Source organism: Meriones unguiculatus, chromosome X (assembly GCF_030254825.1).
Source record: "Meriones unguiculatus strain TT.TT164.6M chromosome X, Bangor_MerUng_6.1, whole genome shotgun sequence".
NCBI classification, from domain to species: domain Eukaryota; kingdom Metazoa; phylum Chordata; class Mammalia; order Rodentia; family Muridae; genus Meriones; species Meriones unguiculatus.
The window spans coordinates 61,651,678-61,679,659 of NC_083369.1; the positions used below are offsets into that span (position 1 = coordinate 61,651,678).

The following is a 27,982-nucleotide window of genomic DNA, read 5'->3' on the forward strand; positions in this document are numbered from 1 at the left end:
ACTTGTTCTTTAAAGTAATTATTTACTGAGATCCTATTGCATTTTCAAAACTTCTTTGGGATCTATGAAGACGACGGGAACAAAGTTCTTTAATTCATTTACTTCAAGGCACAAGGCTTTATATCTGCATAAATGTTACACTCTCCAAAGTATTTTAACATTTTATTCTTATTACTTCATCTCAAAATAATTAAAAGAACCTTAATCTTGCAATATCTTATAAAGCAAAGTTAAGGTATCTATAAGCTGAGGCTCCAAAAATAGAATAGACTATTCTAAGGGTCAGCCAGTATGTCTCTAGTATCATGGCCTTTACCCTTTTGTAAAGCTATATTTTATTTAAGTATGGTATCTGTGCTAATGTATCTGCATGCATGTGTAGAGTTCAAAGGACAACTTGCAGAGGTCAGTTCTCTCCTTTCAAGGTATGGAACCTGAGGATTAAACTCATGTTAGCAGGCTTGGCAGAAAATGTCTTACTCAATGAACCATCACACCTTCCCCATTCCATACTTTGAAAAACCAAGTACAGTTAATAATGGTGAAGATAATTTATAAGAGCTTCATAATATTCTAGGCTCCATTGATTGTATTCCAGGAGCTATTGAAATATGTATCTAATAACATAAGAAATACATAAACAAATATATTTTATTTGTAGCACAATTTGTATATTAATGTTTAACTCAAATTGTTAAGTATATCTATATGGTTATTAAATATATTTATATATTATATATACTAATATATGAATATCAACACATTCATGCATGTCAATCTTGTGAAGTGGGTGCTATTAAAAAGCTTTCTAAATTAAATAAAATTGAGATACCGGAATTAAATCATTTGCTCTGTATCACATGTTAAAGATCTTCATATTAAGACTTCTTTGTGAAAAGTTACTTTTTATATTTAAAGTGCAGCATTAATAGAAATGCACAAAAGATAAACTTTCCTTTCACTGAGTAGCATTTTTTATGAACCTATGGTAGAGTGAGGTTCTGCTTGGTCACAAATTCAAAGAATGCCTTTCTGTAATTTCAGTCTATAATGAAGCTTCATTATAGAAAACCAACGAAATGTCTCTAGCATTGATATCCCATCCCAGCCAAAATGGTTTTGAGATTCTTAATACTAATTTCACATTTTAATAGGTTTCTTGCTTTCTCTTTTATAGAGTGATGTGTGTTCTGTGGGAATTACTGCTATTGAAATGGCTGAAGGTGTTCCTTGTAAGTAGAAATGTTTGAAATATTTGATCTATTTCAAAGTTTGTGGGAGTTTACTGTACAAATCTATCTCTCTAGAATCTAACACTTGTAACAGTAAGCTTTTATTTGATATATAATGTACCAAACCATAACTGGTAGTGTTTTAAATGATGAACAAATGCTTTTTGTTAAAAATCAGCATATGTAAACATGCCATATATCTTATTATTTTTTTTCTTACATCTTATCCTTTGATATCTACTTCTCTGTCTATTCTAATTCAGATTATGATTTTTGGCATTAATTTTATTTTAAGACTTTAAATCATAAGGAAAAGTAGCTGAAGAGCAGACACATAATAGGAGGGCATAAGAGTTTTGCCTAGAGACTACAAATTACAAGCTTCTTTCGAAAGATGAGTGTGGGTCAGGATATTCTGAACTCAAATGGATATAAGCCATTCTGCCTAGATAAGTAATGAAAATTGCTTCAATAATAAGCAACTCTAGATAGCCACACTATCAAACATTCCTCTTTCACCACTATGCATTATTGCCTAGAGTATTAACTCTGCATAAAAGCAGTATTCAATTTAACTGCAGCAATCATCTAGGTTATAATTATCTTCTAAGAGGTGATAGTTTTCCAAAACCACAATTATCAGATGGTGTCTTGCAAAATTTAGGTAAGAAAATTATCATCCTTTGATCTTTTGTACATCATCAGGCTCTCCCAGAGGAACAGAAAAGGAAGAAGAAAAACTTATCAGGGAGAGGGTACTTTAACAATAGAAAATTGAACCTTATCGATATCAGGGTCTTCCTTAGTTCTTAAGTTATAGGTAGGGATGTAAGTAATTTGGGGGTTTTATACCAAGGCTGACAGATTTATAGCAGCTTTCAAACACCAGGATGACATAGGCTATAAGCTGAAGGGATGTGTTTCTTAGCCTCTGCCTTTTTGGTGATAGTTTGAAGCTTCTGCTTGACATAAAACCGAATATGGACAAAATCTCTTCCTGTACATCAGGACCACTTACTTTCATCTGGACCAAATATTTCCTATTTTTCTCATTCTCCTGAATATTATATAAAGTAGTTTTAGTATTTTGACCATTTTCTAATAGCTAGTTTTTATTGATATTTTTAGACTTGGTAATGGAGACACTGACTTAATGTAATACTTTTAGTAAAATAAGTTTTACTGTTAGTTATTATACATTCGTTTATATCTGTTCATCTCTTAGTGTCTGTTTAACAGAATATGTGAATGAACACTGAGACTATGGGATGAGTAGTGGGCTCTGCAGTAACACTTTATGTTCTTCCTAAATTCATGTGTTTCCCTTAACAGCTCTGTGTAACCTTCAGCCCCTGGAAGCCTTTTTTGTTATTCTACAGGAATCTGTTCCCACCATCAAATCCAGTGGATGGTAAACATGAATTTCTTCAATATATTGATTTAGTATTTTATGACAAAGTTTGGCCATTCTTGTTTTAACATTTTTGTTGGACAATAATTCCTGCAATCCAATATCTTCACTTGGATGTCTAAGTAGCCAGTTTTTGTCAAGATATAGGTGGTTAAGAAGCAGTATCCTTCATAATATATGATGACAATATTACATTCTTTTCACTAACGGACATTTTTCAGCTGCTTCTATAACCATGAGATGAAGCTAACAATGACACCCATATGTGATATTTTCATGGTCCCTAGACCTGCAGTCAATAATTGTGATGTGCAGCCCTGTTCGCTGACGCATTAATTTAAACATCCACAGATTTTAAGAACTCTCTCTCCATTGCTACAGAACCGCAACCATGAAAAGTTTGTTGTATGATGCAGGTTAATCCAGCTATACTATTGCTTATTATTATTTGATTGTTGGCATGTTTTCTTGAATTCAGTTTAACTATCTACATAGATTTAAGTTTTTCACTTAATCTCTTTGCATATGCTATTTTACAAGCTTATTTTGTCCTGGTTATCAACACCTTCTTTGGAATAATATGCCACATTATTTTTTTTAATTTATTTACTTATTTATTAATTTATTGGTTTTCTTTTTTCTAAGACAGGGTTTCTCTATGTAGCCCTAGCTGTCCTGGACTCACTTTGTGGACCAGGCTAGCCTCAAACTCACAGAGATTCACCTGCCTCTGCCTCCCAAAGACCTAGGATTGCAGGCATGCATCACCATACCTGAATCACAGTAATATTTTAATTGCCATCATACTATATGAGCTTTACAATATAATGCTGCCAAATTCATTGAAATTTCTTGTGTTAAGTAAAACAGTCTGTTGACTCAACTTCTATTTCTGAATTTGAAATGATAGCATTTATCATGTACATTGTTAAGACACAGGATATTTGCTAATTGAAAAGGAAGTTAAAATTCTGTCAAGTCCTTCAGAAAGTTTGACCTTGAAAATAGCACAGTTGTAGGATAGGAAGTGCAGCTGATCAAAGGTGTCTTTCATCTGTGTGTTTCTTTTCTTTCAGGTCCTGTAAGCTTCACAATTTTATGGAAAAATGCATGATAAAAAAATTTTTATTCCGTCCTACATCTAGAAGCATGCTTCATCACCCATTTGTCCTTGATATAAAAAATGAACAGCATGTTGTGGAGTCATTGATAAAGCATCTCACTGGGATCATTAAGAAGCGACAGAAAAAAGGTAGTAACTGCAAAGAGAAGAGAGGATCTTAAATTTATTTTTTGGTTTTAGTTTTAAAAATATTTGTTTAAGAATTAAATTTGGGGTGGGGGAAACATAGATGGTTTAGCAAATAAGAGGCCTAAATCTAAGTTCTCAACACCCAGTCCAGGTGGCTCATAACTACCATTACCTCCATGTCAAATAGATCTGACACATCTGGTCACCGTAAGCACCCACATTCACTTGCACACACACACATAAACACAAATACACACACACACTTATTTTTAAAAATCTGAAATTAAAAACTCCAGAGCCTTTTGACATTTATTTTTTCAATAGTGTATGTCACTAATTCATTTGATTACCTTTTTTGTGAGCATTTATCTATGAGGTTATTCAGTTTTTCCTATTATACCTACCAAGTATTCATATTTATAAGACTTAAAGCCTCAGATTCAAATAGAATTTTCAGATGGAATTTTGTATTGTGGCTATATTATTTTAAGTGAACTTATAACTAAAAAAATGTAATCAAGCTGGGCATTGTGGTGCATGCCTATAATTCCAGCACTCTGAGGGGCAGAGGAAGCCAGATGTATGTGAGTTTGAGGCCAACCTGGTCTACAAAGTGAATCTATGGCAACAAAGTCTACAAAAAGAAACCCCATATCAAAAGAAGAGAGGAGGAAATAAGCAAAGAAACAAATAAAGAAAGAAATGTAACCAACTCTGTGGAGATTAATTGTTCATGATTGTACATTTAATGACTTAGTTTTGAAAAAAATTGCATATAGATATGAAGTTCATTTTATGTCCTAATCCCACACTTTGAGATATAACTAAAGAAGCTAATTTATGTCTATAAAGTAAGCTCACAGTTATTGATGCCCAGAGTGACAAGATGATTTTACTCAATGTTTGAGAAAATACAAAGCTGCAATTTCATATATTTTCTAGAATTTTATGCATTTAATTTCAGAGACAATAGACAGGGTCTATAGTAGCAATGGAGTGATGAACATTGAAACCTGAAAATGACAGAAAGCATGCTAAGATCAATTCAGCTGCAGGAGTAACTACAATATTACTTGTCCCATCTACAAAAGTATGTGTCCTATTTCTAAATAGGAGCTACAGGGTTCATTTATGTGCTTCTGATAATGAAGTTATTGGAACCGGCATCATACAGGCCATTCTTAAAGGAACATCAACAATAATTTGAAATGATATGGGGTTTCTTTTTGTAGACTTTGTTGCCATGGATTCACTTTGTAGACCAGGTTGGCCTCAAACTCACATAGATCTGGCTTCCTCTGCCCCTCAGAGTGCTGGAATTATAGGCATGCACCACAATGCCCAGCTTGATTATATGTTTTTAGTTATAAGTTCACTTAAAAATTTTTTGTAAGACTTCAAAAAAAAAATCTTACCTACAGGAAAAGTCTCATTTATTTGGAGATTACTCCACAAATGCAATTATAGATGTTCTAAGCAATTTAACACAGGGACTTGGAAGAAAACTATTCTATTTGTAAGATTCCACACTTCAGTAATAACAGCACAGCTGAGAGAAAAGAAGCTGAATGCTTTAAATATATTAAATATAAAATAAGCAAAGGCAGATTCCTTAGAACCATGAATATAGAACACCCCTCCCCTCTGTCAAGGTGAGTTACCTAAGTGAAAAACACTTAAAGGACTTCAGGGAGCAGCCAAGGTATTTATGCCACTTCAGGCTTGGGATCACAAACATAATTAAACTCCTCAAGCAGGCTCAGGAACATAAATGACTATATTGGGTAGCCCAAGTGTTCATGGTTCTACAGGTCAAACCCACACCATCAAATTCTTTCTTGTCCTTTTCCCTCATTTTATCCCACTCTGCCTTTTCTAAAGGGCAACAATCAGATTGCTAATATTTTCTTTTTTTTTTGTCCAGAGAAATTAACCTGCCTGAAGTATTTCTATTGTGTTTCAAAAGTATGCCTAGAGAGTTGTCAACATCACTAGCAAAGTATGATTGAATTACTCTTACTTGTTACCTTCTTACCTGTATGAATTTATTCTACATCCTGAGCATTAGAAGTTTCAATGTGACTTAGGTGAATCAAATGCTGTTTATGTTTTATTTCCTTTTCTTTTTTCCATATGAAAGACACACTCCCGATCTTTGAAAGAGAAGCAGCTATTAAGGAATTGTACACCACAAGGAGATTCCGGTATGTTGGGAAAACTGAATACATAATTAGATGATGGCATGTTAAAAAAGACAGTATATTTAATATTATTGCCTTCTGTTCAAGACAATTTAATCCTTTCTGGCACCAAAAAGTAAAACTAAAACAAAACAACAACAAAAATGAAAAAATAAAACGCAACAAACAAAATACAGCATGCTTCTGTTTCTATGAGAGATTGTGAAAATATTGATAAAATTTGTTACTATTTCAAAATGACATTATACATATCAATAGAATGATCAAGTAGAATACTAACCTACATTAAGGTTTTAATCCATTAGCATTATACATGTTACCTACAGAATATTTCAGGGATTGCACGAATTATTTACAGAATAACTTGTTATCTTTGTGGGTGGGTCTATCTTTTAAGAACTAAAGCATTTCTCAGGTATGACATAGTTCCACTGAACACTCGTTATATGGCAATCATCTGTGTTTATTTTAGAGGAACTTCTTGTGCTCATGAACTTTTGACTATGCCAACCAGCAGCAGATACAGACCACTTATATTCCTGCATGGAGAAGCACCTCAGCCAAGGTGGTTACCTGATCAAGAAGAGCCATATGTCCACGCACTTCAGCAACTGAGAGTGCCCATGCCTCTACATGCTCAGGACAATACACCCAAGCCTTTGCAGATACAGGCTCTGGCACCAGGGTGCCTGTATGAGGTAGTTCAGGTATTCATGCCACTACAGATGCAGGTTAAAGCTAAGGCGTCTACACTTCTACTCATACAGATTGAAGCACCTCTCCAACTAAGGAGAGCAGCCAGGGTGCACATGCCCCTACCTACTCAGGAAAAAGAACCAGAGGTACAGGCCACCATACCCAAAGAACAGCAGGCCCAGTCCGCGGCCTTAGGAACAGAACAGCCTAAAGATTTGGACCAGGTGCCAGAAGAATTTCAGCAGCAAGATAGGGCATCTGAACAAGAAAGGCAGGGCCAGGCTGCAGAACAACAGCAGAGGCAGAATCCAGCTCCTGAGCAAAACAGAGCACCTGAGCAGCCTGAGGTTCAGGAACAGGCTGCTGAGCCTCCACAAGATGAGATTGAGGATAAGGAACCTGAGTTAGTACAAGTACATGCCCAGGTGGTCTTGCCTTTACTGTCCCAGAACCATCACGTGCTCTTGCCACTTCATTTGGATACACAGCTGCTAATTCCAGTGGGAGAACACAATGAAGAGGCACCTCAAGCACAGGCCTGGGCTCTAGAAACCTCACAGGCAGTTGGTACAATTCAAGCACTGATAGAGGGACTTTCAAGGGACTTGCTTCAAGCACCAAATGCTTGTATCTCGAAACCACTTGGTCCGCTGCAAATCTTGATGGAAAATTTGGCTTCAAATGTATTTTATACTCAACCAGAACAGACACGGAAGAAAAAGTCAAGAGTTTCTAGTCTAAAGCATGCACTGGCAAAAAGACTCTCACGCAAGAGGTTCAGGGCAAAGTCATTCTGGAGATGTGAAGACTTTGAACTCTCAGATTTAGAAGCCGGCAGGAGAAGGCGCCAGCGTAGATGGGAGGACATCTTTAATCAACATGAAGAGGAACTAAGACAAGTTCAAAATGTAAGAGATTTTGATATTTTTCCGGAGTGAAAACTACTATTGCTTTCATATTTCCTCTGTGAAAGCAAATTAAATAAATATTCCAGGTTAACCAAAGATTTACTAATTAGCACTTCAAATGAATCATTCTGAAATCTCTAGATAATTGTGGTCAAAAGGAAAATTTGCTTTAATAATACAACTAGTGGTTTAATGTATCTCTGTAGGAGTTGTACCTTAATTATTAGGGTTTTGTTTTGCATGATTTTATTTTTACCAATTACTCCCTTAGCCAGGAAATGGGTAACTGCAAACACTTAAAATAACTATTTTGACTCTTGAAATAGCCTTAATTTAAAATTCCAAATTTCCTCCATTTTTATTCCTTTAATATGTGACTTTCTGGGGCTCATCATATAAGAGCATTTACTGCTCTTGCAGTGGACATAGGTTCAATTCCCAGTACCCCACATGGCAGCTCATAACTGCCTATAACCTTCTGTTTTCCATCAACTTCTTTACCTGAATTAGTTACTTATTCTTGCCATGGAATGGTGGACTGCACTATTTGTGTAAATTGCATGAATTTGTACTTTGTGATGTTTAAATTGAGGTTAACTTTAGAACAAAAAGTCAGGAATAAAAAGGCAGCTCAGAGGGTTAAGTTTCAGTTCCCAGTACCATGTGACAGCTCACAAACATCTATACTTCCAGTTTCAGAGGATCTTTTGGTCTCCACAGACTGCACACATGGTGAACAGACATCCATGTTGGCAAACACATCCATACAAATAAATAATATAACATAAGTAAATCTATTTTGAAATCAAAACAAAACTGATTTCCAAAACACTTTGTATACAGTTGTCATATTTATAACTTGTCTTCTTAATGCTCCCATGTTCTTATGTAAGGCTTTGATGAGAAAGACAAGGGAACAAGTGGAGCTTAACTTCTCGTTTAGAGACAGAAAACTTCAAAACTCTTGCATATAGGTGGTTAAAATTTGACAGGCCTTGTTAAATTTTATCTAGTCCTATTAATATGATAATGAATTGCTTATAGGTTTGATAAGCAAATTAGTGAGGTCAGAAAGGATTAGGAGAAAAGTTGTATTCTTAATAATCTTCAGTATCCATCTTATAAAAGGAATTATTATATGATGATTAAATGGTTAACCACATCCACTTAGTAACAACTCATGCAGTAATTACAAATGAACCTTTTCTGAATATCTAGATAAGTAATAATTTAGCTTTGTGCACATTAAATCAATTAAACAATTGATAAATTCCTGGCACATTTACATAAGAAATGATTTTTAAAATTGAAAGAAGAATGACCCAAAAGGGGAAGTGGAAGCATCACTCCCAGAATATAAAGAGATAAAAATCATATGTAGAAAGGGAGCTATGAATATGAAACGATGATATGTGGCAGGAATTAAGGACTCTAACATGCTAATGTCTATTCTCAGTGAGCTCTCTTAGACAATTAGAGCTAATGGGATTTGCATTAATGGAAAAGACTTGTATTTATCCTGGAATTATGCTTAATATTGCCCGCAGAGAATATACTTACTCTCGTTGTTTTGAATATATATGTGAGAAGCTATATCAAAATGGATATGAGTCTGTAAACAATGATTAACCATCCAATGAGCCTAGTTCTTACATACATACGAGTTCATAAAAGAAATAAAATACTTTATATTACAGGCAAAGTCGTAGTTCTTTTGATATATTTGAAATTGAGTTGGAATTTAGAGACATGTCTAAGTGCTTTGGCTTATCAATAAGAAAAAAATATGCATACACTTTCATTATACTTTTTAAGTGTAAGAGATAATAGTGGTTGAATCATTTGATTGAACAATTTCTTTAACTCTGAGAGCTTAATTTAGGAGGAATATTTGTACACGATAACACAGATCTTCATCCACTCAGGACCAAATTTTGGGAGATATAACAGCTTACTAAATATGAAAGTTGGGTTGTTAATGTGTTAATCAAGCATTAAATCATATTCTCCTTCTAGATCCCATAGATAAACTTCAGGAAACTAACAATTCACATGAAAATAGATGCAAATGTGTATGTGTGTACATGTGCAGCTTTCTTTTGGCAATCAGTACCTTTCCTTAGATTGTAAAAAGGAATCTTAACCAAAAACTGTTAGAAACTACTGGTTTAAATGATTTTTAATATTTGGAAATTAATCATTATGGTTGCAAATTAAGATGATTCTGTCATTCTTATCACTTGCACATCACTCTGACTTAATATATATATATATATTTTTTTTTTTTCAAAGAACAGAGAAGATGACTCATCAGATAATGATGAAGTGTTTCATTCAATTCAGGCTGAAGTCCAAATAGAGCAATACGCTCAAAATCCTACAGGAAATGAGGTAAATTTCTTAAAATTAATGGTCTCAAAACCACTTTATAACCTTAAATACTGAAAATTCTGTAAAGATTTTTCATTATATCATTCACTGTCTAACTTACTGAAAATTAAAACAAAAAGATACGAATGTATTTAACATAATAAATAAATATAAATGAAAAAATAGTCATGTTACTCAAAACATTATTATACATATGTCATTATCTCATATTTTCAGATCTTTTTAATTTTTCTTGATTAATAGAAAACTCTTGGATATTTATATCTACTTGATAACTCAATCTGTGGCCATTTGTTGTTTTGCTTGAAATATAAGTGTAAGAGATGGCTTGTTACATATAGATGGCTAGAAAGGGAAATTTTGTATATGATTTTCAGATAATTGTGACAGTTACAGATTTTCTTTCAGAGTTTCGTTCAAATGCTTATGCATACTTTCTGGTAACACTTCCAAACTAGAAAAATAATCTAAAATAGTATTAATAAAATTTTATGTAGCTAATGATATTAGGATTCATTGCCCTGTCTTATACTACAAAACATATTTCAATTATACATGATTTCTAAATTCATGTAGTTATCATTTGGAGAATATTTGTGTATGCAGATTCTCCCAAATGTTTAAATTCCATTTCCCAATATCAGAACAACATTTTAAACATCATGACCAATTTAATCATAAATGTAACCAAATATTCATAAGTTATTAAGTGCCTAGTGACAGATACTAGTTTACAATTTCTAATTTTCAATTAAGGGACCATGGTTTTTTTATTTTTTATTTTTATTATTAGTTACAATTTATTAACTCTGTATCCCAGGTGTATCTGCTCCCTCATTCCTTTCCAAACCCTCCCTCCCTCCCTCATCTACTCCCTGCCCCTTTCCAAGTCCACTGATTGGGGAGGACATCTTCCCCTTTCCTCTGACCCTGTTTTATCAAGTATCTTCAGGACTGGCTGCAAAGTCCTCCTCTGTGGTCTAGCAGGACTGCTCCTCCCTTGGGGTGTGGGGAAGTCTAAGAGCCTGCCATTGAATTCTTGTCAGAAATAGAACCTGTTCCCCTTACTAGGTAAAACCAATTGGTTACTGAGCTACCATGGGCTACATCCAAGCAGAGGTTCTAGGTTATATCCATACACGGTCCTTGGTGGAGTATTAGTCTCAGAAAAGACCCCTATGTCCAGATATATTTGGTCCTTGTGGATCTCCTATCCTCTCCACATCAGACTAACTCCCCCTTCTTTCATATGATTCCCTGTATTCTGCCAAAGGTTTGGTTTTGAGTCTTAGTATCTGCTTTGATACACTGGTAGGTAGAGTCTTTCGGAGGCCCTCTATGGTAGGCTCTGTCCTGTTACTTGTTTTCTCCTAAGTCCAATGTCCATCCTATTTGTCTTTCTAAGTGAGGATTGATCATCTTACCCTGGGTCCTCTTCTTGTTTATCTTCTTTAGCTGTACAGATTTCAGTATGTTTATCCTATCTTATAGATCTAGTACCCACTTATAAGTGAGTATATACCATGTGTGTCTTTCTCTTTCTGAGATACCTCACTCAGAATGATCTTTTCTAGATCCTACCATTTGCCTGCAAATTTCATGATTTCCTCTTTTGATTGCTGAGTAGATACTAATTTACAATTTCTAATTTTCAATTGAGGGATCATGATTTTATCATTACTGGCAAATGGCCTCACATTGATTTTTCTTCAGTTTACAAACTTATTTGATTTAAAATATCTAGCATATATACATAGTTCAAATAAGAATGCTTTCAAATATTTATTTATTTATTTATTATAATTTATTCACTTTGTATTCCCTCAGCCCCCTCCTTCCTGTCCTTCTAGTCCCACTCAGCTTCCCTGTTCTCCTCCTATGCCACTTCCCTAGTCCACTGATAGGGGAGGACCTGTTCCCCTTCTATCTGACCCTAGCCTATCAGGTCTCATCAGGGCTGGCTGCATTGTCTTCTTCTGTGGCTTGGCAGGGCTGTACCTCACAGAGGGAGGTGATGAAAGAGCCAGCCACTGAGTTCATGTCAGAGACAACCCATGTTCCCCTTACTAAGAAACCCACTTGAATACTGAGCTGCCATGTGCTACATCTGTGCAGAGCATCTAGGTCTTCTCCATCCATGGTCCTTCACTGGAGTATCAGTCTCTGAAGGGCCCTTTGTACCTAGGAAATTTTTTTTGGCTGTGTTGGACTCTTTGTGGAGTTCCTGTCACATCCAGGTCTTTCTATTTTTCTTCTTCCAAAGTTTGCCTATGAATCTCAATATCTTCTTAGTTACCCTAATAGGTAGAGTCTTTCAGAGGTCCTCTCTGGAAGGCTCCTGTACTGTTCTTTGTCTTCTCTTACTTTCTATGTCTATCCTGTTTGCCATTCTGAGTGAGGTTTCAGCCTCCTCCCTAGGGTCTTCTTTATTGTTTAGCTTCTTTAGGACAATAGATTTTAGTATGTTTATCCTATATTATATGTCTAATATCCCCGTATAACTGAGTTTATACCATATGTGTCTTCCTGTTTCTGGGTTACCTCACTCAGGATGATCTTTTCTAGTTCCCACCATTTGCCTGCATATTTCATGATTTCCTTGTTTTTAATAGCTGAGTAGTATTCCACTGTGTAGATGTATTACACTTTTAGTGTCCATTCATCCATTGAGGGGCATCTAGGTTGTTTCCAGTTTCTGGCTATTACAAATAAAGCTGCTCTGAACATAGTTGAGTAAATGTCCTTATTGAATGGTAGGACATCTTTTGGATATATGCCTAGGAGTGGTATGGCTGGATTTTGAGGAAGTGCTATTCCTAGTTGTCTGAGAAAGCACCAGATTGATTTCCCAAGTGGTTGTACAAGTTTACATTCCCACCAGCAATGGAGAAGGGTTCCACTTCTCTACATCCTCACCAGCATGTGTTGTCACTTGAGTTTTTCATCTAAGCCATTCTGATTGGTGTAAGGTGGAATCTCAGGGTGGTTTTGATTTGCATTTCCCAAATGACTAAGATATGAGCATATCTTTAAGTGTTTCTCTGCCATTCAAAATTCCTCTGTTGAGAATTCTCTGGTTAGCTCTGTACCCCATTATTTAATTGGATTACTTCGTTTGTTTCAGAATACATAAAGAACTTCTTCAGTTCTTTATACATTCTGGATAATTGTATATTTAAATATGAGTAGTTCACCATGTAACATAATCATCTTTCACCTTGCTTTTGTCTGTTTCTGGTACACTATTTGTCACAGACCTGAGTCAATTAATCTAGGATTCATTTTGTCAAACCTGAAAAAAATGATTATGTGTCAGGGTGATTTCTATATTGATGACCACATCAAATAATACAGTATTTATAAACATATATGTGTTAATGGTGAATGGAGTTGTGAGTCTACTTCTCATATAGAGGGGGTAACATTATTATGACTTACATTCCAAATTCTTTTTGGACACTGGAATTATTTACTATGTAAATAAATAACACTAGTTTTTCTTCTGATGGTGGTGGTTTAGGAGTCACATTGTTGTGCGCAGTCAGCACAAGATATTTCACAGAAGTCTACTATCAAATATTTTCAAGACTTTTGAAATACAGTCTCATAGATACTAAGTCTTGAGTGACTAAGATTACTGCTTCAAAATACTAAATTTTTACAGAAGGAACATAAGCTGGATTGTGTAAATTAATGAGAGTAGTCAATAGTGTCCCCTTTGCTGCCTTAACACATTGTCTTGCTTGCAATCCAAAATGGTAGTTATTACCTTCAGTTTGACACTAAACAAGACATAAAATGAACAATATTTGGTTTGGAATGTATTATTTTTAATATATGCAGTTATAATTAATTATTTTCTTTCTCTCTTTTTCATACCAAAGAATGTCAGCTCATATTATGTCTTGTCTTTTCATTTTTTTTTTTACCACAATAGGTATTTAGTGACTTTTGAAATTTCCTTTAATAGTGTCACTTAGTTTCTTGACTCTGCTGTGGTGGCAGTCCATACCTGTATTCTCAGCCACAGGAGAGGCAGAGGCATGAGGATCATTTGGGCTCAGAAATTTTATTTATTTTTTTTTAAAACCATAATTTCCTTATTCATATGTCAGTAAACCCCATCACCTTATAATTTTGGAATTAAAAAATTGAAACATTAATTGTATCACACTCAATAAATTTATATTTATCATTTATATGATAAATACTAAATTTCCTTTAAAACACAAAATATTGTATCTGAAATTAAGACAGTAAGTTTAAGATAATACATTTAAATATGTATGCAAATGAGTTTTTAATGGAATTTAGATGATTTATTGCAAAATAACACTTTCTTTAAATATGAGTATTCAAACAAAATGTTATAAAATGCTTATATAGTATTCATTAAGGCTTGTAAAATAAAATTTAAAACAATTTAATAAAGGTTTGAACAAAAATAGAACACACATTAAAAATGTAGCTAGACCATTTATACTCAAACTTAAATCAGATTTTTCTGCCTTGATAAAAAAAATCTCTTCACTGAATTGATTTTTATATTTCAATGAGATCAAATTATTTTTTAATTTTTATATTGGCAAAAACAGAAAGCTCAAAGTGCATTTAATAATATATTTTCTTTCTTTTAATTTTTATTAATTACACTTTATTCACTTTGTATACCCCCATAAACCCCTCCCTCCTCCCCTCCTAATCCCACCTTCCTCTCCCTTCTTCATGCATGACCATCCCCAAGTCCACTGATAGGGGAGGTTCCCCTCTCCTTCCTTCTGATCCTAGTCTATCAGATCTCATCAAGACTGGCTGCATTGTCATCTTCTGTGGCCTGGTAAGGCTGCTCCCCCGTCAGGGGGATGTAATCAAAGAGCAGGCCAATCAGATTATGTCAGAGGTAGTCCCTGTTCCCATTACTATGGAACCCACTTGGGCACTGAACTGCCATGGGCTACATCTGTGCAGGGGTTCTAGGTTATCTCCATGCATGGTACTTGGATGGAGTATGAGTCTCTGGAAAGACCCCAGTGTTCAAATTTTCTGGTTCTGTTGCTCTCCTTGTAGAGTGCCTGTCCTTTCCAGATCTTACTATTTCCCACTTCTTACATAAGATTCCATGCACTCTGCCTAATGGTTGGCCATAAGTCTCAGCATTTGCTTTGATAGTCTGCAGGGCAGAGCCTTTCAGAGGTCTCTGTGACAGGTCCTTGTTTCCTGTTTTCTTCTTCTGATGTCCATCCTCTTTGCCTTTCGAGATGGGAATTGAACGTTTTAGTCAGGGTCCTCCCTCTTGATTAGTTTCTTTAGATGTAGAAGAACTCTGGAAATCAATCTGACGCTTTCTAGGAATGACACTTCCTCAAGATCCATCCATACCACTCCTAGGCATATATCCAAAAGAGGCTCAAGTATACAATAAGGACATTTGCTCAACCATGCTTGTAGCAGCTTTATTTGTAATAGCCAGAAGCTGGAAACAACCCAGATGCCCTTCAACTGAAGAATAAATACAGAAATTGTGGTATATCTTCACAATGGAATATTACTCTGCAATGAAAAATAAGAAAATCATGAAATTTGCAGTTAAATAGTGGGAACTGGAAAGGATCATCCTGAGTGAGCTGTCGCAGAAGCAGAAAGACACACACAGTAAATACTCACTCATGTAGACATATAATATAGGATAAACCTACTAAAACCTGTACATATATTTTCTTGTAATTAATTTGAATTCAAGTGCTGTTATATACTACTCACAATTAGCCTTCATTTTTATACTAGTATATTACAATCAACATTTTCATAATTTTGCACATATTTTTCCAAATTTTAATTTTTCTATTAATTACAGTTTATTCATTTTGTATCTGAGCTGTAACCCCCTCTTAGTCATTCCCTCCCAATCCCCACCCACCCTCCCTCATCTCCTCCCTGCCCCTCTCTAAGTGCACTGATAGGGGAGGTCCTCTTCCCTTTCCATCTGACCCTAGTTTATTAGGTCTCATCAGGGCTGGCAGCATTATCTTCCTCTGTGGCCTAGCAAGGCTGCTCCAGGGGAAGGGGGAAAGTTCAAAGAGCCAGCCACTGAGTTCATGTTAGAGACAATCCCTGTTCCCCTTACTAGGGTACACACTTGGTTACTGAGCTACCATGGGCTATGTCTAACCAGGGGTTCTAAGTTATATCCATGGATGGTCCTCAGTTGGGGAATCAGTCTCAGAAAAGACCCCTGTGCCCAGATATATTTGGTCCTTGTGGAGCTCCTGTTCCCTCCAGGTCTTACTAAATCCCCCTTCATTCATCTGATTCCCTGCACTTTGCCCAAGGTTTGGTTATGAGTCTCAGCATCTGCTCTAGATACACTACTAGGTAGTCTTTCAGAGGCCCTCTATGGTAGGCTCGCGTCCTGTTTCTTGTTTTTTCCTACTTCCAGTGTCCATACCATTTGTCTTTCTAAGTGAGGATTGATCATCTTACCTCGGGTCTTCATTCTTGTTTAGCTTCTTTAGGTGAACAGATTTTAGTATGTTTGTCCTATCTTATATGTCTACTACTCACTTATAAGTGAGTATGTACTGTGTGTGTGTGTGTGTGTTTGCTTCTGGGATATCTCACTCAGGATGATCTTTGGTAGATCTGAACACCTGCCTGCAAATTTCATGATTTCCTTGTTTTTACTTGCTGAGTAGTGTTCCACTGTATAAATGTGCCACAGTTTCTGTATCCATATCTCTGTTGAGGGACATCTGCGTTTTTTTCAGGTTCTGGCTATTAGGAATAAAGCTGCTATAACATGGTTGAACAAATGTCCTTGTTGTGTACTTGAGCATATTTTGGATATAGGCCTAGGAGTGCTATAGCTGGATCTTGAGGAAACAGTATTCCTAATTGTCTGAGAAAGAGCCAGGTTGATTTCCAAAGTGGTTGTACAAGTTTACATTCCCACCAGCAATGGAGGAGGGTTCCCCTTTCTCCACAACTTCTCCAGCATGTGTTGTCACTTGAGTTTTTGATCTTAGCCATTCTGATGGGTGTAAGGTGAAATCTCATAGTTGTTAAGATTTGTATCTCCCTGATGTCTAAGGAGGTTGGAGCTCAGAAATTTTAGAACAGCCTATGTAACATAGGGAGACCTAATAGAAAATTTTAAAATATATAATAATTAAATAAAATAGAAATTTCTTGATATCAATTTCATAGGAGACATAGAGTAAAATAGTATAATCTATGTGAAATGATATTAGAAAAAGTTATTCAGAAAGATGCCCATCATACATACTGCAAAACACCTAGTTATATTTGGAATTGCTCGTTAGCCAAACATGAAACACTGACAGGGTTTTTCATTTCTTACCAATCTATTTGTTGAAGTACAGGGACAACTTAGATAAGCCACTTCATAGGGCACACAATATACGAAGGCTAAGTACAGGTTCTAGGAATTAGAGGAACTTTTTTTTTTTAATAATATGCTAACTTTTTTTACATATAGCACAATGTAATTTCCTCTCTAAAAAGTCTCGGTGGCTTTTTTATTACATGGCAGAATAGCCCGTTGGGGGCCATAGCTGAAAATTCCTGGGAGCGAACGTAGTTCGTTAAAATTAAATAAGAATTGGCAACAATCTATGGCTCTGCCTGCCATTGATAAAAGAAAGTATTTATTTATTTATTTATTTATTTATTTATTTATTTATTACACTTTATTCATTTTGTATCCCCCCATAAGCCCCTCTCTCCTCCCCTCCCAATGCCACCTCCCTCCCCTTTTTGCATGCATGCCCCTCACCAAGTCCACTGATAGGGGAGGTTCTCCTCTCCTTTCTGATCTTAGTCTATCAGTTCTCATCAAAAGTGGCTGCTTTGTCCTCTTCTGTGGCCTGGTAAGGCTGCTCCCCCCTTAGGGGGAGGTGATCAAAGAGCAGGCCAATCAGATTATGTCAGAGGCAGTCCCTCTTCCCATTACTATGTGACCCACTTGGACACTGAACTGCCCTGGGCTACATCTGTGCAGGGGTTCTAGGTTATCTCCATGAATAGTCCTTGGTTGGAGTATGAGTCTCTGGGAAGTTCCCTGTGTTCAAATCTTCTTGTTCAGTTGCTCTCCTTGTGGAGACCCTGTCCTCTCCAGCTCTTACTAAGTATTTTTATTCCCTTGATGTATGCCTAAATTAAATATATGTTGTGTCTTTTGTATTTTACTATATTAGAGTATATGGTTATTAAAACACAAAATAATTTACTTAGAGGCTACAAGTATTTGGTACATTGATTATAACATACTTTCTCAAAGAAACTATTGAATTTTTGAGTGAATGATAATCTTAGAAAATCTGGAGTTTAGAAAGGTATGAATTTAATTTTTCGGTTTTGTTTTGTTTGTTTTTGTGCTTTGTTCTGTTTTATTTTGAGACAGGGTTTCTTTATATAGCTCTGGCTGTCCTAGAACTCACTCTGTAGGCCAGGCTGGCTTCAAACTTAGAGATTAACCTCTTGAGTGCTGGGATTAAAGACATGCACTGCCACTGCCAAGCAAGAACGTAAAGTTTTAATTTTTAGTTGAAAAGTAAAGTGGTTTTAGATTTTATTTTGAGCTGTACATTTTTTTAAAAAGCCATTATCCTTCTCTGGTCTTATGATTGCTCAATAATAAAATGAAAATTCTCAATTACAAGATTTCCAGAGTTTATTTCTATACTAGTGTTCTAAGAAACCACTAGAAATTATGCTTAAGTATTTCTAAGGTTGTAAGTATAAAATGTTCAGCTTATAAAAAAAAAACTGTGCTTATAAGTTAGATGTTTGGGAAAATATATGTGAAGAAATTGATTTTCTAATAAATTAATAACTCAAAAGTCATGGGGTAAGATGATCAATCCTCATTTAGAAAGACAGATGGGATGTGCATTGAACGTATGACAGGAGTCTACTGAGCGCATCTGAAAGACTCTAACTAGCAGTGTTTTCAAAGCAAAGACTCATGACCAAACCTTTGGCAGAGTACAGGGAATCATAAGAAAGAAGGGGAGTTAGTCTGATGGGGAAAGGATAGGAGCTCCACAAGGACCAAATATATCTGGGCACAGGGTCTTTTCTGAGACTGACATTCAACCAAGGACCATGTATGGATATAACCTAGAACCTCCACTCAGATGTAGCCTGTGGTAGCTCAGTAACCAATTGGTTTCCCAAAGTGAGGGGAACAGGGACTATTTCTAACAGGAACTCAATGACTAGCTCTTTGGTCTCCCCACCCCCGAAGGGAGGAGCAGTCCTGTTAGGCCACAGAGGAGAGCTTTGCAGCCAGTCCTGAAGATACCTGATAAAACAGGATCAGATGAATGGGGAGGAGGTCCCCCCTATCAGTGGACTTGGAAAGGGGCACTGTGGAGATGAGGGAGGGAGGGAGGGACTGGGAGGGAATGAGGGATCGGGACATGGCTGGGATACAGAGTTAATAAAATGTAACTGATAAAAAAAAATAAATAAAAAAAAAGAAAAAAAAAACATTTTCAAACTATTGTTTGCGTTGCATCTCTAAGGTCCAAGAGAGATCTGCTCCCATCGTTTGCAACCGGGATCGTACTCATCGTGTGAAATTTTCTCCAAGGTATGTGCTTCTATTTTCAAATTATTTATTAGTATCTTCAAGATTTAAAAAAGATTGTTTCATTGAAATTAATTTCTGTGTGAAGTCAAAACTAAATTACCACTCACATCATGACCGTTTGGTAAAATTGACTTACATTTAAAAACCTAACTGCAGTGATCCAAGAACAAGATCTTCCAGTAACAGTGTTCATATTAAGTTACATTCTAGTCCATGAAATTCAATTCAATAATTTCCAATTTTGACAATAGAGTAATAGAAGTAATCATAATAATTTTTTGATACGGTTCATTTAACAATAGGACTTAATAATTATCAGGTGAGTTTTCTTACATATATAACACAATAAAAGGAAAATTATTCATAGTGCAGAAGCTAATGCCACAGAATAGGAAAGTACAGAGGAATTTTAATCAGCAATTTGGCTGCTCTGGCAAGGAATCACATGCAAAGACCTTCTAGATCTGTGTGATCAGGCTGGAATGCATATATACCACATACATTTGATCTCTCTGGTTGAAATGTAGACCCACACCTTTTAATGCCTCTGGCTGGAATACAGGTAAATCCTTAGTATACACCGTTAATCCCAAACAATGACATCTAATTGGGAACAAAGAGATGAATCCCAGAAAGATATGATAGGATGACTCAGAGATGGAATAAGCCACCTCTCATGAGGACAAGAAAGAGAGGCTACTTAAGAGCAGTGCTGGGACTATATCACTCCTGGGCATATACCCAAAAGGTGCGCCACCATTCAATAAGGGAATTTACTCAACTATGTTCATAGCAGCTTTATTCATAATAGCCAGAATCTGGAAACAACCTAGATGTTCCTCAATGGTGGAATGGACACAGATAGTGTGGTACATCTACACAATAGGATACTACTCAGCTGTTAAAAACAAGGAAATCATGAACTTTGCAGGCAAATGGTAGGAACAAGTAAAGATCATCCTGAATGAGGTAACCCAGAAGCAGAAAGACACACAGCGTATATACTCTGTACATGGATATTAGCCATATAATAAAGGATAATCATACTAAAATCTATAATCCTTGAGCTTGTTTGGAGGTTCTAGCAGGGGAGCGCAGCTACTCCTTTACCCTTGACTGAAGACCGGTCCTCATCTATTCTGGGAAGGTCGTCCTCTTAGACCCAGTGCTCAGCTTCAAGATGCACATGAAGTGGTGAGGGAGGAAGGGGACACCCACCTAGCCAGTCAGATCACCAAATCAACCCTGTTGATCAATGGGGTGATAGATGTCACAGCCAGATCACCTTTACATCAAAATCTATAATCTTAAAGAAGCTGAACAATAAGGAAGACCCTAGGAAAAGGCTGAAACATCACTCAGAAGAGCAAACAGGTTAGACACCAGAAGTAGAAGAAGACAAGGAACAGGACAGTAGTCTTCCACAGAGGATCTCTGAAAGACTTTACCCACCAGGGTATTGAAGGAGATATTGAGACTCATAGGCAAACCTTGGGAAGAGTGCATGAAATCTTCTGGAAGAAGAGGAAGATAGAAAGACCTGGATGGGACAGGAACTCCACAAGGAAACTAACACAACCAAAAAATAAAAACCTAGATCTAGGGGGGGTCTCAGAGACCATTCTTCAACCAAGGACCATGCATGGAGAGGACCTAGAGGCCCTGCTCAGAGGAAGCCCATAGGCTGCTCAGTTTCCAAGCGGGTTCCCTAGGAAGGGGATCAGGGGCCTTCTCTGAGATGAACTCAGTGGCTGGCTCTTTGGTTACCCCCCTCTGTGTGGTGCAGCCTTGCCAGGTCACAAAGAAAGATGATGCAGCCAGCCCTGGTGAGACCTGATAGTCTAGGGTTAGATAGAAGGGGAGTAGGTCTTTCCCTATCAGGGAACTAGGGAAGGGACATAAGGGGAGAAGAGAGAGGGTGGGTGGGAATAGAAGAAGACTAGCGAGGCTTCTACAGTAGGGTTACGAAATGAATAACAAAGAAGGAAGGAAGGAAGGAAGGAAGGAAGGAAGGAAGGAAGGAAGGAAGAAAGAAAGAAAGAAAGAAAGAAAGAAAGAAAGAAAGAAAGAAAGAAAGAAAGAAAGAAAGAAAGAAAGAAAGAAAGAAAGAACAGTACAGGGAGAAAGAGGAGATTTGATTTAGTGCAGTACAGTTGAATACAGTTGAATTCAGTTGAATTTTGCAGTTTAGTTCTGTTCCTGCATTCAATTGTGCAGTTCAGTTCCAGTAGTTCAGCGATATTTTTTCAAGGTGAACATTTCAGTGAGAACCAGAGAAAAGCCAGTTTGAATCAGTCAATTTGGAGAAGAATTTGATCCAGAACAGCTGAGTTGAAATAGCCAGCCCAAATTCAGAAAGAACTAGAAAGAGTGAGTTTATTCAGCAGTAAGTCTTAGAGATTGAAAACATTCTAGGCCTAGCTTAGCAGACAGAGGGTGGAAGCTGAAGCCTTCAAGGTTTGGGCTTGCAGAAGATTAGCTTGTATAGAGGCTAGAAGCTTCCAGGACTAGGCCCACAGGTAGTTATATAGGAACATGACGGCTCAGCCCAAACCATGTATTCTCACAGATTGGGAACAGTTCTCATCGCATCCCATCATCTAAGAAAATTAAAACAGCATTCACAAGAAAGTCTGAAAGTGTTATGAGTTCAAAATCAAATATATGAATATTATTTTATAAATAAGATAATATATGCAACATAGAAACCATTCATTGTACTTATAATCTTGGTTTCAGTAATTTTCCAAGATTTTGTGTCATAAGTCAGGTGTTCTCTGTAATGCATTATATTTGAAAGACAATTTTTAAAATGGACCAAACTCACAATGGAGACTGCCCTATGTTCATTAGGGCAGTCATTCACTAAATATTTATTTCTTATGTTAAACATATTAGACCATGCCAATGAGTCAGAAATGCCAATGAGTGCTTAGTGGGAAAGAGGACATAGTCTCAAACCCAATAGTGATCTGAGTTCAGTTCCTCATACCACAAAATCAAATCAGAGAACCAACTTCCACAACTTGTCCCTCTGACCTCCACATATGCTTTATTACGTACTTGTACTTCCAGGTACACACACACACACACACACACACACACACACACACACACTGAAAAATATAATTTAATCAGTGTTCTAAACAACTTTTGACAATAGTAAATTATTTTTGACTTTACTAATTACAAACTCATCTAGTATTGTAAAACATTCAAGAAAAAAATACAAAATGAAATAAAATTTAAAACTAAAGATACCGTACAGTATGGTCAGATACTAGAGAATTTGTATATGATCAACATATCTGTACAACCTTATTCTTTAAATCTTGTGACTATATCCTCACATGAAACTTGTGGGAGAAACTTTTTTTTCTATCTTTCTTTTGGTTTAGTTTGGTTTTCTTTCACAGATGGTTTTAAGAGATGACAACAAAACATCTCAAAATTATTATAAATATATTATATTTATTTCATATTATGAATGTATTATATTTATTGTATATTATAAATATATATTATAAATATATCTTCTTTAAATCTTCTATATCTTTTTAATATTAGTGTCTGTGAGCAGCCTGTTTTGGAAGAAGTTCAGCAGCCCATGGAAATTAGACAGGGGAGTTCTCTAAATCCTCAGAATGGCCAAGCAGAATCAGGTATTTGAAACTCAAGTTTCACTATATGACTAGTATATAACAGTATATGTTTTAGAAGTAAAGAACAATTTCAAGAAGGAATGAATGAAAATATTAGGAAATCCAAGTATTATTATGACAAGAAGCTGATTTGATTTGGTATTTGAGTGACTAGTTTTACCTCTGAGAAATGGAAAATCATCATGTTATTAAGTTCCTATACAACATGAGATAATACATGAAAGAACTTGCAAAACTATTCTTCAACTAGCCAAAATTTATTAAGCTACTTTTACAACATTAAGTAAAATAATTGTGATAATAAATTTCACTTGTCATTTTTTTATCTCTTGAAAATATGACATTTACAGCAATACTATTTCTTAAATGTTACCAACTGATAGCTTTATTCAAAATATATGAAAATTTAGTTGATCAAGTTATATTAAGGTAGCTTCTCAAATAGTGGTATCAGTTTCCATCTAATATTTTATTTGTGATGTTTATTTAAAAGACTTTGAATTTATTATACATTTTAAAACATAGAAAATTCAAAAATTGTGCATTAGGTCATAAAATTTGACATTTTTTACCTTTTAGTATGCAAGATATGTTTAACTAGAAGACATTTTGTGACCAAACTCTCAAATTATTTCTAAAAATGTAATATGCAGATTTTTCTTAATCTCTATATCATAAGGGAAATAGCAGACCAGCTATTCAAGCACCTGAATTTTCAAACCTTACTCCAGCTTAGTAAAGTAATGTAATGAAAGAATTATTTTCATAGTGTATTTTCACATAGAATTGTTCTGAAAAGACAAGGCAAAATATGGGGTACTTTTTCCTTCTGTTTTAGTCAGGTATAAATTTGCTACAACATGGCAAACACATAAATTTTATGGTCCACTCACTTGCCTTTTTGAAATAAGATAATTAATTCATCAAAATTGATAAGAAAAAGAGGCAGTACTATCTCTGTATATAACAGCCAAACCTTTCAGGTCTAAGAATCTGTTATGTGTATGACACAGACCATCTGAGATTCCCAGCAAGTTTGATTTCTTCATAGAAGATATCTTCTCACTGTAATCACTGATTCTCAACCTTTATAGTTTCACTACTTCCACTCTAAAAGACTTGAAAGAATTACTTCTTGAATAAATAATGAATAGCAAAGTTACAACTTTACTAGAAGGCAAGAATGTACATCCTATGATATGGAGTAAAACATTTTAAAAAGATAATAACACTTACAAATGCAAGGGGTTATTTGTAGTGTCTAGACTTTGGCTATGTATAGTTAGTTTTCAGATAAAATAATCCAGTAGTATATTATCCTTAATATACGTAGAAATAAACATGGATCCTGTATTCTTTTGGGAAACCTTCTTAAAATAAATATGTTCGCCTAGAGTCCACTGATTTCCCAGCCTACTAAATATTCTCGTTGAATTTTAATACAACTTATTATTTACCACATCATAGATTTCAAAACCTATACTGACAAGTTGAATGAATTTGTATTTTAAATAGAAATATTACCCAAATGGAATTATGCTGTCCAATGTGAGAGTAAACAACAATACCACATGTGATTATTAAAATGAAAACTAGAAACAAAAATTCAATAAATATTTTAACAGCCTATTTTTCAGGTGAACTGAACACATTTTAAATGCACAGTAACCTCCCTATTAGTCCCGTGGTTGGTATTCAGTGCTCTAAAATTGTCATTAGCCATATAGGATAGATCAGGCAGAGAATAATTCTATCACTGCAGAGAGTTGTTTCACAAATCGTTATTATAAAATTTCCAGCTTTATGAAACAGTTAATTTTTATAATTTAACTATTTAGGATTAATAACTTGGTTAGAACTGAGGAGGTTTACAATTGCAGTCTACTTTTAATAATTTTTCATCTTCAAATTACACCTTTGACCTCTTTACTACTGTATGAACATTGGCACTCTCAGTCCTTCCTGTTCTTCACCATTCTTTGATTTCTAATGGACCTATATGCGTGCCAGTCTTACTGTGTACCTTCTTACATAGATATATTTTTTCAAGTATACAATAAATATCTAAGACAAAATTGCCTTGTAGGTTTATAGAATGAACAAAACATGAGCTTGCTAGTATCCTTGAAAGCAGAATGCAGAATTGTGGTCACATGAGGTTTTTAATGTAAGGTGATGTTTTTGAAAGGGAATTATAAAGATTGGAAGAAAAACAGTAAGATATTGAATTGCTTTACTACAGAAATAGAAGCAATTGTGAAATCTCTTTTCACTAATGTATTTTTGGCATTCTGTAGAATCATCTTCTGAGGAGGAGAGTCCTGTGACTAGGAGGAAGTCTCAGTCATCACCGCCTTATTCTACTATTGATCAGAACTTACTGATTGATATCCACGTAGGTTTATATCATGATGCACTTGTATCTGTTTTTAATACCAATTTGGTTTCACCTATTCTTTCTGACCTTAAAACACTAAAGTTAAGGGGTCAACAGATGGCTCTGCACGTGTTTCTTTTTCGGAAGACAAGAGTTTGTTTTCCAGAATTCATATGATGCTTCATAGTCATCTGTAACTCCAATTCTAGAAGACCTTTGTATATGCCAGCCATGCGCAAGATGCACATATATTGCATTCAGGCAAGCACTTATACACATAGGGAGGTAAAAGAGCTTAAATGTGTCATATTAGTGTTTATTAAAAAGATCATATTGCTGGACAAGTATTCAGTATACAAAATTTTGAAGTTAAAATTGAAATAGGGAAAAGGCACTTCTGATCAAAAAAATACTATATTTTAACATTTTTGTTAGAATCTGTTGATGAGAGGTGCTAAAAGTACTTGTGCAGAATACTCTGGTCTCTATGTTCAATCTTAATATCGTTGAAAATAGAAATAGAATATGTAGGAAAGATAATTTTAGAAACTAAGCTATGACCAAGAAGCTCAAGTTACATTTTCAACTTTTGCCTAATAGTATTCCTTAGATAATGAGACAAATAAAATATCAGTAAAAAGTAATGTCTTTTGATTGTATAAGTAAAAGCCCTCCCTAAATTTTGCAGTGTGCTTTCAGATCATATTATTTAATTTTAATAATAGCCCCACACTATCATACACATGTCTATGCCTACCATTAGAATTGCATTTGCATTCATTTGCTTTTTGGAGGCATTTGAAATAATTTAAGATAGTATATGGTCTATGCAGAAAAAACTGGGAAAATAACATATCTATTTCATGAGCTGTACCTTAATCTAAGTGTTAGGATAAAACAAAAGGAAAGAACTGACTGTCTAGAAACACAATTCTCAGCATCAAAAGCAAATGTCTACTCCTCAACAGGCAAGTAGGGTTAAAAACAGTGAGTAATTTGTGCTGTGTGATCTACAAAGTCCCCTAATAACCACTAATGTTTGGGTTTGTGCAACTCATATTCACTAAAATATTTGTTCTACGTAGTGAGTGGACATCTTTGTTTCAATAAAGATTATCATTTTAACATGTTTTTAAAATATCATTTTGGAAACTGCCAATACCTTAAAAAAGAGAGAAAGAATGAGAGAGAATCTATTAGAGACTACGTTAACCTTTCTTGTGCACACAGGTTCCGGACGGATTTAAAGTGGGAAAGATATCACCCCCTGTATACTTGACAAATGATTGGGTAGGCTATAATGCACTCTCAGAAATCTTCTGGGATGAATGGTTAATTCCTGAACCTGTCATTCAGCCACCTGAAGAAGATGGTGATTATGTTGAACTGTATGATGCTGATGCTAATACAGATGGTGAGGAAGAAGATTCTAATGATGCTTATGAAGAGAATAGTGACCATGACAATGATGAGGATGGCTTGAATGACCAGGTTGACGAGGCAAATGCCCATGAAGACCATGCCGATGGTGACTTCAATGATGGCTCTGTTCATAACATAGATGATAATGCTGGTGCTGTTAACAATGATCCAAGGTTGGTTTGTCTCTATTATTATTCTATAGATGCTTATGAATTCTAAACTAGTGTTATATTTGCTTTATTTCAAAATATAACATAACATTAAGAGAATTAATGAATTGTACTTGCATATTGGTAAATGTTCAGTATTGTAATTTTAAGTTGTCTAATGCAGAACACTTAATTCTGAATTTATATCAAATTTAGTTACAGTTATTTATTAATTTCTTGATAACTGAAATTGTCTGGGTGTTCCCTTAAAATAATGCCACTAAATCTCTCTTCACTATAAAATCACAATGAGAAATGGAGTAAAATATGAAGTATTCTACTACTACTTGCCAGCATGACTAAGCATTTCCAGAGAGTTGAGATTTTGCCATGTATATGATCAACTTAAGATGATCTTTATTCACTTAATTGGTGGAAAAGTTAGCAAAAGATCTTTTGGATTTTCTTCCACAAATAAAAAATCTATAAAGAATTCTATTTTCACACAGCTATTCTTTGAATAATCACCATAAATACATATGTTTAATATCATCGTCCATTTAAAACAAGGTACTGACATATTAAAAATTAGCATTTATAAACCCGGATTATGTGATTATCTTACTTATCTTCCAACATATAAAGTCTATATTACTTGAACTTTCTGG

General features: G+C 35.3%; 1 protein-coding gene across 1 annotated transcript in view; it reads left to right on the forward strand.

Annotated features, from left to right (window-relative positions):
* The window catches only part of Nrk (Nik related kinase), a 129,771-nt gene that overhangs the window by 71,813 nt on the left and 29,976 nt on the right, over positions 1-27,982 (forward strand). Inside the window, exons 9-18 of the mRNA XM_060374576.1 lie at positions 1,178-1,232; positions 2,565-2,643; positions 3,720-3,895; positions 6,036-6,099; positions 6,569-7,700; positions 9,993-10,091; positions 19,637-19,704; positions 23,272-23,366; positions 25,664-25,761; positions 26,974-27,338. Coding sequence (XP_060230559.1) covers positions 1,178-1,232; positions 2,565-2,643; positions 3,720-3,895; positions 6,036-6,099; positions 6,569-7,700; positions 9,993-10,091; positions 19,637-19,704; positions 23,272-23,366; positions 25,664-25,761; positions 26,974-27,338 — 2,231 coding nt within the window. The remainder of the gene's footprint in view (positions 1-1,177; positions 1,233-2,564; positions 2,644-3,719; positions 3,896-6,035; positions 6,100-6,568; positions 7,701-9,992; positions 10,092-19,636; positions 19,705-23,271; positions 23,367-25,663; positions 25,762-26,973; positions 27,339-27,982) is intronic.